This window comes from Aspergillus brunneoviolaceus, assembly GCF_003184695.1.
Source record: "Aspergillus brunneoviolaceus CBS 621.78 unplaced genomic scaffold BO95scaffold_14, whole genome shotgun sequence".
Taxonomy (NCBI): Eukaryota; Fungi; Ascomycota; class Eurotiomycetes; order Eurotiales; family Aspergillaceae; genus Aspergillus; species Aspergillus brunneoviolaceus.
In genome coordinates this window covers 421,704-432,932 of record NW_020290744.1, presented here as the reverse complement: position 1 = coordinate 432,932, position 11,229 = coordinate 421,704, and the positions used below count along the sequence as shown (strand labels likewise).

At 47.0% G+C, this 11,229-nt stretch overlaps 3 protein-coding genes across 3 annotated transcripts; 1 reads left to right on the top strand and 2 right to left on the bottom strand.

The window, feature by feature from the left end:
• The first annotated feature begins 625 nt into the window (after nucleotides 1–625).
• On the top strand, nucleotides 626–1,894 carry BO95DRAFT_440368 (ER lumen protein retaining receptor). The gene is made up of 6 exons (XM_025585946.1): nucleotides 626–706; nucleotides 765–823; nucleotides 877–943; nucleotides 1,001–1,206; nucleotides 1,257–1,507; nucleotides 1,563–1,894. The coding sequence occupies exons 1-6, from the start codon at nucleotides 685–687 to the stop codon at nucleotides 1,597–1,599; spliced, it is 642 nt and encodes a 213-aa protein (XP_025445082.1). The 5' UTR covers nucleotides 626–684; the 3' UTR covers nucleotides 1,600–1,894.
• Nucleotides 1,895–1,985: 91 nt separating this feature from the next.
• Nucleotides 1,986–3,736, bottom strand: BO95DRAFT_408295 (uncharacterized protein; the record flags this gene model as incomplete). Its single annotated transcript, XM_025584099.1, has 5 exons — nucleotides 1,986–2,612; nucleotides 2,683–2,845; nucleotides 2,903–2,961; nucleotides 3,071–3,193; nucleotides 3,264–3,736. 5 exons carry the CDS (start codon nucleotides 3,734–3,736, stop codon nucleotides 2,105–2,107), a joined length of 1,326 nt encoding a protein of 441 aa, XP_025445081.1. The 3' UTR covers nucleotides 1,986–2,104.
• Nucleotides 3,737–6,927: 3,191 nt separating this feature from the next.
• On the bottom strand, nucleotides 6,928–11,144 carry BO95DRAFT_429470 (putative cytokinesis regulator (Byr4); the record flags this gene model as incomplete). Its single annotated transcript, XM_025584893.1, has 7 exons — nucleotides 6,928–6,932; nucleotides 7,226–7,317; nucleotides 7,547–7,634; nucleotides 7,724–7,789; nucleotides 7,842–7,935; nucleotides 8,183–8,712; nucleotides 8,774–11,144. The coding sequence occupies 7 exons, from the start codon at nucleotides 11,142–11,144 to the stop codon at nucleotides 6,928–6,930; spliced, it is 3,246 nt and encodes a 1,081-aa protein (XP_025445080.1).
• Between the last annotated feature and the right edge of the window lie 85 nt (nucleotides 11,145–11,229).

Below are 11,229 nucleotides of genomic sequence, written 5' to 3'. Positions count from 1 at the left end.
ATATACTATTAATTATAACAGTCTATAATAAATATAAATATAAGTATATACAAAGTATAGTTAATTAAAAAAACAAGAACTCGAAAAGTCAAAAAGACCGAAAGATACCCGAAGACAGTATAAGAGGCGGGCCGCCGAACACAGGAGAATCGACAACCACAAAATACGCCACAGTTCATTATTTTTGGCCGGCGGTTTTGATAGGTGCTTAGATAGCTGGAATCCATCTCTCTTCACGCTCTCCTCAGTTTAACTACCTATTAAGCAGCAAATACCTAACAACTTATAAAGATGCTGTAGAACATAATCTATGTTTTATGCAAATAATAAAATAGCTTGGGAATCACATGATAATCCTGGGCGGTGAATGATTCAATTTGTACCATGCAATTAGAATAACAAGGTCGGCATATCTGTAATCTGGTAAGTGCCAACTAGACTCTGTATCAGGAAGTGTGGGGCACACCTTCCTCCCTTCCATGTCGCGCGGAGCTTGCTGCTTTCGTGTCAACATTAAGTCAACCGCCATACGAAGTGAGACAGAGATTCTTAAGTCATTTTGCCCAAGCTTTCTGTCCACACTTCATGGTTACCTGGCAATTTTAAACCTGTGTCTTCCTCAGATAAATCTGTTCTAACCAATCCTTCGTTTGGCTGGATTGAACTCCATACCTATCTTTCACCATGAACATCTTCAGGTTGTCAGGTAAGTATCAACCGGGTCCTCCAGGAGCATACTCCAATTTTAATCCTGTTTGACCTAGCCGATTTCTCTCATCTCGCATCTATTTTCATTCTTCTGCAGAAGATGAAGTCATCGAGTGTAAGTCAGCAGCATGCATGGCCCCCCAACCGGGTAATTGATCGCGATAATAGAGCTGCTCGGGGCTATCATTTAAATCTCAGGTTCTATACCTAATGGTTTTCATCACGCGATATCTTGGTGAGTCGTGCTGCCAACATGCAAACAATCTGCTCTAATCTTGTGCTTTGACCGAAGACTTGTTTTGGGCCTTTACCGACTCCCTCTACAATACAACTTTCAAAATCTTGTTCATAGGCTCTTCAGCTTATATCATTTATCTTATGCTCACCGAGTACAAGCCCACGCATGATCCGAACCTCGATACCTTCAAGGTGCAATATCTTCTCTGCTTCAGTGCCCTTTTGGCTTTGTTGTTCCCCCACGACTACACTATCTCCGAGGTCAGTCTCCGAGCCCAGTATCTGAATCGTCCGCTCAGACGTTCGTGCAGATCCTTTGGACGTTTTCCATATGGTTGGAATCCGTCGCCATTCTTCCGCAGCTTTTCATGCTCCAGCGCACCGGAGAGGCAGATACCATAACGACACACTACCTTTTTGCGCTAGGCCTCTACCGCGCTCTTTACATCCCCAATTGGATCTACCGGTATTATGCTGAACGTCACTTTCACATCATTCCAGTCATTGCTGGCATCGTACAAACACTACTGTATTCTGATTTCTTCTATATTTACTATACCAAGTGAGTTGTCCCAGCTTCTCGAGCTGGCTCTTAAGAGTACTGACTACTGTGCTAGGGTGATGAAGGGTAAAAAGTTCTCACTCCCGGTCTAGACTAGGTTCTAGCGTGGTATGCTTTGACCCACAAACAACATAGGGCTGCTCGATTTGCGGAGTTTCATTTGACTTTACTCTTACAAAGAAACACATCATCTATCAGCAGGGCAATGTTTGACGCTGTCTTTCCCTTTCATCTCGATTGTGCTTTTCCGCATCGTCTATCTCCCGATTTATCATGGAATATGTATTTGTCATTGCCTAATCTTGGTGGTCAATCTGTACTGTAGTTGGAAAATTCTAGACTTCTATTCTCAGAGGATGGCACTGTTATGAAAATCATTACAACAAGATCCTCTACTCAATCCACAAACGAGTATAATCCAACACATACTTCATGTCATAAACTCAATTCAAAGCAGGAAATTGGACGAACTGGATATAGATATTTGAAAACAGACTAGAGCATTTTCGCTCGGCGTGCCAATCCTTGGCAGTGTTTTAATCGTTAGCTGTGCCGAGATGCCAGGTAAACTAGATCTCCTTGGAGATCCAGTGGATCTCAATAGCTTCTTTGACCAGATGATCCATGTGCTGGAGCATAGCTTGTGCCATAACCTATTTGAGGTTGTGAGACCGACAAGTCACTTTGGAATGGCTCTAGAACTCCCGGGACAGATCCCGAAAGGTGGCTCATCGCTCCACCTCCGTATGAGCGTATATTAGTGGAAGACAACGGCTGCCTCTCTTGTAGGTCACTTTGGTTGTCTATCCAATGACCATGATTGCCATGACTAGTAGTGAATTGACTAAACAAATCAGCCTGGGATCTGTCCAACGACAATTGAGCGTTCAAGTTGGAGTCGCGCCTAGAAATTGGTGGCGATGGGAGTGCTGGCGAGCGCGACACTGTCTCTAGTCGTGGAGAGCTCCTTCTTGAACTAGGAGGCGTCAATCGGGAGCCGCCGCGACGCACTTGGCAAGTAGGACATATCTTGACAAAGCGTGAGATGAGTTCTTTCGGAACCCTTCGAGAATATGACGTATATTCCTCAAAGTCAGACTGCGTACTAATGCATAAAGAGTATGGATAGCAATGCACATGAGTGGAGAACGCAAGGACGACGTTGCAGGCTCTACATTGCACGATACATATTACTCACCACGAATAGATCTGTCGGACTTGAGCTGAGGTCTTGTCCCTTCCTCCATGTTGACATTGTTGATGTGCTCTTGTTAGAATCTTGAAGAGCTTCTCTCGAATGGCCACTGGTTTCCCTTCGTGGCAAATCAACCTTGTATACTGTGCTGGCATGTCTGGGTAAGCAATTTGGGATACCTGTGAATTGAACATGAATACTGACATCTGATACTCCAGGACCAACAGCTTGAAGCTTGAACATCTTTTTTACCCAAAATCTAATGAAGTACAACATCAGCAGATGCTAAGATGGGCGATATGACATACGATGAGGGTACAGCGCTGCAGTAACCTTCATCTATACGGGAGGGCAGAATCTGGTCATACCGAAATTGAGCTGATTCTATAGCTGTATCTTTAGGGTCTAACAGCACGGTCTTGATATTTCGCGCTCTTTTAGCATGGATCAATGCCTTATCTTGCTTCTTGACAGATAAGTCGTCGACGTAACTAGTAACCGTCTTAATGAGTATAACTATGTATGGTATTAGACGTCTCGGGAAAATAGTGAAAACCACACCTTTTCATTAATTGGTCAAACTCCCTCACATTTGGAAAGCCTTCTAGTGGTGGTACAACTGGTTCTGAAAGCATGGTGTGCTCATTGCTGGACTCCTGGGCCTCGATGTCCGCATCACCGAGCGCTTCGCGCAGGGTAAAATAGCCGGGCGACTGAATATAGCGCGAGTGGGAGAGATACTGCGTAGGATGCTGCTGCAGGGGCACATGGTCGGGCGTTGAAGGAATGGAATGCGCTGGGGAATGGTTGCTCGAGGAAAAATGATGCGTGCTTGTGGATAGGCTGGGATGACTGTATGGTGAAGTAAATTGTGGTGTAAAAGGATGAAAAGGTGGTTGGCTGAAACTGAATGCCCCTGGCTCATTTACACTGAAGTCATTGTTGTCGTTATGGCTGTACGGAAGAGGTAGGGCCGTTTGGTGGGTGAAATTGTAACCATCGTGATTCTCATTGCGTCTTGTATAGCCGTTCATGCTGGTCTGAAGCTTGCCGCAAGCAAGTTGGAGCACCAAAGAAAGCTAGTCCGAGCCGAGACAGCAAGTTGGGTGACACCAACAAAGGGAAATTGTCTTGACGAGCGTGGGCCTACAATAAATGCGCAAAAGGGGGGGGGGGGTGGAGGTTGGAGCGACGAGGCAAGGAAAGCTCTTCGCAGAACACAGGCACTGAAAAAGGCTGGGGGCACGACACCAGTACTGGTACTGCAATCCTCAAAGAGTCTTATTTTAGCTTGCACGAAACCAAGGACAAAGCTTGAGCATCAATCCAGGATGGGAACCCAGCGCCATTAAATAGTTTGAAGGAAAGCATGGAATCGATTGGGGGCTGTTGAAGTGATTTTCGATACAATAGCTTCCCAGTGCAACTCGGTTACAAACTTCGAAAGTGCGATATGTATCCAAACAAGATGAATTATTAGGCAGGGGTGTAATCAAGACCACCACCAACTTACCCGGGTGTGCAGGTACACCCTCTCTCCGGTATGACCCTAGGCATCAGAGAGAGAGACATTTGCTTATTCTTGATCGCATGAAGTGCTCCTGGTGGCCATGGACACCGTTACCGACAGAGAAGCATAACCAGTGAACAAGAACGAAGTGCACAACAGGAGGCAATAGTAGTCAGGGAGACTATTCGGGAAATCAGAAGACGACCTGTAGGGCATCAGCTCCTAGCTCAAGGACCGAATGCGGCGAAGACATGCAGTAAGACTCTTGATAGTCAGAGAGATCTGTGGTACTCACAGGGTTCAAGCATGGAAGTCGAATTACATGAAGGATTAAGATGGACATGACATGGGCAGAACCAGGGTAATGCATAGGTAACCAGCAGGGGAGGGGGGGATTGAGGTCACAGAAAGTTGTTGAGTATAGAAGTTGGGGACCAGGATAGAAAGACACCTACCTACTTGCCTAGCCATGACTGCTTGCTACCTTTGATTAACCGGCCCTGAGATCGTGAGTAGGTTGAAATGCCAGGTAGCTAGTAGCTGTGTAAGAGACCTAACTTAGGGGTTTATACCGCGGTACTCGGCACGCGATGCCTACCGTACTGCGCAACCTGCTGCAATTCATGATATCGATGTTTGTTGCTATAGTCACTCGCTTTCTTCCTTTCTGTCTCGCTTTCTTTCTCTTCCTTCCTATTTTTTTTTTCTTTTCTCATCCAATGCCAAATGTTGCAAGCTGTCGGGCGAGAATTCTCTCATCCTAGTCAGTCCTTCTTCCTCCCTTACTTTGCCAGTACGAGGTCTGAAATCACGCCCGAGGTTAACCAAGGCAGGAGGGAGTGTATCTGACAGTTAGTGACTCTATCTCCAATAGCAAAATCCGAGAAGGTATCACCCCCGAATGAAAAAGGAGTACGAAGTAGTCGAGTATCCAATATCCTAGGGTTTATTCCTTGCAGGGTCAGTTGTATTTCCGCTTTCTATGCTCAGCGTCGGGCAGACGCAGAGTACCATGTTGATAACCTTGTACTGCCCGAGCAAATAGGATGCGTAATGTTTCCATCTAGGCTCCGGGATATATCGTACTCCATAGTTAACTCGACTTTTACAGGTTGCTTCCCTATGCTATCCCTGGCGCCTCAAGTACATGATGCCGAAGTGATCAGAGATCATGCCGGGCGGTTGGTAGCTTGGATCGAGAGGTAACAGAGGAAATACGTCCCCAACTGGGAAGTGGTGCCTGATTCACCCGAAAGGGCTTTGCCGCGTTACGCTGGACAAAAGCTTCTCGCGTTACGTGTTCTTCGAACTCCAATGCCAACGTCCCAGCCCCTGCCACCAGGAGGCTCCTGTAGTACTTCAGCTGTATGCTACAACCGACTTGAAAATGTATTGTAGGAATCTATGAGAGTTCTTGCTCACGGCAGCGCAAAAGCAAGCGGCTTTGGGTATTTTAGGCCATCAGAAGCTCCCAGATGAACTAGTCGATTTCCAAATAGCCACAGTTAAGAGCCACGAGCCGCGATGGCCGAGAGCGAGATGAGACGATTCTTTTCATGCAGGTAGCCGGGCTACTGCATCGAACCTCAGGGTGACTATAGGACTGGACGACTGGACCCATGAACAGGGTTCCGCCTTATTTTGTTCTCCCGCCTTATCCCTCATAATTCTTCTGCTCTTCTCCCTGACCTTCCTCACTAATCTGGTCTCCCACCGTCTACCTGTTGTCCCTAGCCCCAGGGGCAGAGTTTTGCTACTTAATTTGGGATTCAGGGTACTGCATCAGACAGTGTATGATCCAGGTTATGATGAGGAGCTGACTTGTTGTACATGCAAAGCCCTGTGCTATTGGGGCTTGCTGGCAGTTCGTAGCCAATAGCCCTCAGATCGAGCCGCCACGCCACAAGTGTCGTCCATCTTCCATGCTACCGAGGAGAGTTATGTTTGTCTCCTCAGGACTGAGGGAGGCATAGCCATCGTGGATAACAAATCGAGCGATGCCCTCTAATTGTAGGTACGTTTACAGCATAACTGCTTACACCTATAATAATCTACGCTATCATTATCACTATGCAATGAGTAATCGTGGCTGTGATGTGATCTAGCATTCGTCACCGTACTCTGTTGACCACAGCAACCTCTAATAATTCTTTACTTCTATCCGTGATCGGGGTGTACGGCTACTTAAGCAGGCACAGTAATATACAGTACACCTTGGTTTGTATTTTATGTGCTATCACGCCTTTCCATAGTGGAAAGATCAGAGAAGGGCAGCTGATACGAGGGAGTGCACGGCAGGGCGATCAATGGTGGATTATATACCTCTTGAACCTGGCAAACAAACCCATGCAGCTATCGGAGAGGCAGTCAAAGTGTTGGCCGCAATCAGGGCGAAGGCATAAGGTGTTTGGTGAAAAGTGTATAACTACAGCGTAGCATATCATATCTCGCTGCACAAGTATAATACATACGATTACTCAAGCAGCAGGAGTAGATCTGTGTACTGTAACGTAATCGGTAAGCGAGTGGGCCGGGCAAGCGAGTGGGCTTTCTGTATATTACATATAAAAGAAAGAGCATATTTTAAATACTTATAATTCCACCAACGTTAATATAAACTTAATAAAAGTAATAAATTAGTCTTCTATACAGCTATTTTATATAAATACTTATATTTTATCTATTTTAAAGTTTTATTTACAAAGATAATATAAATTATACTGTATTTTTAAAGTATTGTAGAAAAACTAGTATTAAATAGCTAATAGCTAATTAAATCTGATAAGATCTTGACTATAGATTGATAATACTATGTTTTCTTTATATATAATATCTAACTATTTAAAATAGTGGTTGTTAAGATATAGAAGTTTAAAAATATGCTCTTTTATATGTAATACACAGGAAGCCCACTCGCTTACCGATTACGTTAGTTATCAGTGTTAAGTAACCCATCTGAGATGAGCCGGTAGTTTTACAGGGCGGTCGAGCCATTAATTAACTTACGTCTTACCTGCGTTGGACAACAGGCAGCCCGGCTTATTGGCACGGGACATGTTAACTCTGCTCCTCGGTTCAGAGCCTTGTCGCATATAGGCAAACATCCTAGAGTGTACAGTACATACATAATCATCGATAGCAGTTGCATTCATCAACAAGAGCAATTATCCACCGCACTAGGAACCGCACGCCACCCGGGCGTGCCTAATGCTTACGGAGTGACCATAACCATCGTATTAAGAGACAGAACAATGAAGTTGAAGTAGAACAAGATTATGGAGTGGTGCTTTGGCTCACAGGACATTGAGAAAGGTTGCTGCAAGGGCGTACCTACCTACTCCTTAGAAAGCAATATGACCTAGCCATGGGGCCCCGGGCTGCGGCCTCCCTCCCCCCCAAATCCCCCGGAGTAAGATCCAGGTCTTCATTACGATTTTAAAAATTTGGGTAGAATCCAGATAAGCCACTCAAAAACGTATGTTTATAGATCAACCATCGCAACATGACGTACGGTATTCCCTAACCACCGAAAGCCCCATGCTGATATATCCCACCTGACGTAACATTGTATGACCAACTGAGATTATGAAGATTTGCTTTATCCAGCCGGTACCTAAAGTTCCGCATACCCTCATGAGTGCGGAATGTCTCGGATTCATCAGACTTTGTATGGATGATGGATGTCTGCTTAGCTAGGTGAATGTAAGTACAGTATTCGTCAATCTATCAAGGACAAAACATTACACATTTTCTTCATAACGTCGTATAAATGAGCATGAATATGGCATTATAGGGCCTTATGCGACGGGCACGCTGTGGACACAGATTTCAATCACGTGGCAGCAGAATTGAGTCGCACCGCTGCAGATGTGGTATCTCGATCTACCGGCCTACCCTTGGCCGCAACCGCGGAAATAGCCTCTCATATATGGTGAACGTCCGGGGTATTGACAGTGCCGTTAAAGCGTACCAGATCTCGGATAGCCCATCTCCAGCCATCTCCGAGCTTTGCACAATCAAGACTCGTCCATTTTTCCACCTTGCGCCTCCATTTCTCCTCCTCAGCGCGCTGTCTCCTGATGAACTCGGGCCCAACATCAAACTCCTCTGTCATGGGCCATTCGTCTGAGGAGTCGCCGTAGCTTCGGTCGTCTCCGCTTGCTGCAAGGCAAAGGTCCTCATGATTAGTTGATGATCGCCCACCTACCATGCCAGAGCTTTCTTTCAAGTCATCGAGACCAGCAAAGACATCATCTTCGTCCTGAACAGCTACCAATCCATCCTGCCCAGGCTGCGACAGCGCCAGTTTCAGCCAGCACATACGTCGCGGGTCAAATACCATCCCGCCAACAACCTGCACATTCTGCATGGCTCCGATATTTGTGATGAGAGCGGGTGTTGGCTTTGGAGATTTTGGTGCACTTGTCTCAAAGGCACGAACAGAGCTCTCATTCCCCTCCCAAGAGAAGGATTTCGGATTGTATCGCATACCATTAATCGCTGGAGTGTAAAATCATTAGCGACGGTTTTCTCACTTGCCGCGCGGGAAAGCCTGACTTACACTTGGCCTCCTGTACACCGGTGCCCAGTGGCTTAATTAGATGTGGCCTAGAAACATGTAGCGCAGTAGCTTTACCCTTCTTGCCTCTGCTAGCAACCGAGCTGGAAGGCATCCGGGAGATATTGGAGGTTCTTGCGTTCGAGCCAAGAGGAGGAAGTGGATGGCTCTCGCGAAGTCTGGAATTAGATGACAAAGAGGCTATGCGCTGTTCCCTCGCATTTCTTGATGCATTAGTGTCTCGTGCAAATCTGGGGGTATTATCGAAGTTGACAGATACGCCCAAGTTACTGAAGGTTGACCGGGAGATTGCTTCTGCTTTGGGAGAAACAGTCGGGTTGCGACCCAGCTTATTTCTGAATGATCGTGGGACACCCCGTCCGGAGGGATGTTTCACAAATTTACTTTCCGCAGAGGTAGATGTAGGCAAATCATCGAACAGAGCCAATTCCGATCCATCTCCAAAATTCCGCCGTCGAGTTGGCCGAGTGAGTGTCCGTTTAGTAACAGTGGTCAAGGCCTCTGGACTAGATTCAGAATGACTCCCACTAAACATGTCGTGACGATTTCGCGAGGATCGAGCGGCGTAGCTTGTAAAGAAGGAATCGTTCGAACTGTCAAGATTATTTCGACGATTTTGACGGTGGTTTTTAAGGCTTGCATGGTGCGACTGCTTTTCTGACGCTCCAGCAGGGATGAATGGCACTTGTGCTTTTCGCATGAGCTGTTTCACGTCGTGCCCCAAGCGATCCACTGGGGTTTTAGGACGGTGCATAGATTTGGACAATGAACTTGAGACATCCGAGTAGGTGGAAAGACATTGACCCAAGGGCGACGTGGCGCTGTGCTGTGCATCACGCATTGTTGGCATTGAACGCTTCGAGGCCAGATACCTGCCGAAAGGGACACCGTCGCTTGCAAAAGGTTCCTTGTTCATTCGACTTGTGTGCCGTCGATGAGACGTCGAAGATTGCTGAACAGAAGGGAGGCTGGACACAGAATATTGTGCTGAATGGTTCCCAACTAGGGTCTGTAATTCTCTGAACTGTGAAAGAGGCGCACCACTCTCGGAGACAGTCTCTAAATGTGTCGAGTGTGGGCGATCGGGACCGGATAGACGCGGAATCCGAGATTTAGGAGGTGTTGTCATGTTAGTGAACGTGAGAGTCGTGGTGGAGTGTCGCACAGGACTTCGAGAGTTTTCGGGTTTGCACTTGATATTCGGGTTTATCGAAAGCCTTTGAGGATCAAATAGTCGGTCCTCAATCTCAAGTCCGGAAAAAAAATCGTCACTCTTGTTTGAAGCTTGACTGACACAAGGAGGCTTTGCGCAAGCCAGGTCCTGATCTACAGGCCCTCCCCGTTTTTTGAAATAAGATTCTAAGTCTAAAGGCTCTTCAGGAATAACGAGACCATCGAGGCCGTCGTCTTCACTTTCAGCCGTGAGACAGCTAGAAGCGCTCGGGCTCACAACAGACATAATTGACGGGTTCGATCGATGCTCGCTAGTGATCCCACCAAACCGGACCCCAATACTGCCTTCGGACCAATCTAACTCGATTTCTTCCGTAGAAGGGCTCAGAGGCCCTGCACTGGCCTTGCGAGGAGTAAGTCGCAACGGTAGATCACCGTTTGGCAATTCAAAGTCTTGCTCGAAATCGTCCCCTGAACAGTAGTCCTTATGAAGCATGAAATTATTGAAAAGCGAGGGCCTGCCCGGCGAACGAGGTCTCGCAACTTTGATTGTAGGGACATCATGAGCGTCGTCCGTAACGTCGTCCATTCGGGGGATTGCCGGGATTGACAAGGCCGGTTGTAGTCGCGTTGAGATGTCATTATCCCATGTAGCTAACGCCGATGTTTTGATAGGACTCACTGCAGCGGAGCTGACTTGTCGTAGCGCCTCAGGAAAAGACGTATCCAAAGGCCCTCTCAACTGCAGTATTCCGTCGGGACCCGGAAAATCCACGTCATCGGCCCAATCGTCGACCGTGTTTGTGTTTGTTTTCCTCCGCCCAAGGCGTTTGATGGTACCACCAACAAGGGCTGATTTAGGGACATTTATAGGCAGAGGTATTCCGGCATTTTTGGCAGAGGCAATAGCCTCTTCAGTGATCACCTCATCATTGTCCAGCAACTGGACTTGCCAGTCCTCATCGCCACCGCCGTTTGATTCCAAATCAGAGCGTGCAGAGCGACGAGAAGATATGGAGTCCCGATGCGCTGAATGATGGGCCGATGAGTTTGTCACAGAGGTCGCACTTGATGCCGCGCGCAGCTGGAATCCCTCATAGCATTGCAGGTCTTCATCGTCATCCCAACACTCGATCGATTCCTCGTCGCCACTTCGTAATTCGAGGGTCAAAGCAGCCATGTTCCGCGTAACAGACCATCTGCGAGAATTAACGGGTGTTTTTGAAGATTCGATGACAGGCTCAGGGCACTCCAGCGCTGACACG

Bases quoted from the DNA above. Each gene is read 5' to 3' on its own strand.
- BO95DRAFT_440368 (XM_025585946.1), top strand. From the start codon at position 685: ATGAACATCTTCAGGTTGTCAG. The intron at 944-1,000 runs GTGAGTCGTGCT...CTTTGACCGAAG, and splicing joins TTTCATCACGCGATATCTTG to ACTTGTTTTGGGCCTTTACC. The intron at 1,207-1,256 runs GTCAGTCTCCGA...ACGTTCGTGCAG, and splicing joins ACGACTACACTATCTCCGAG to ATCCTTTGGACGTTTTCCAT.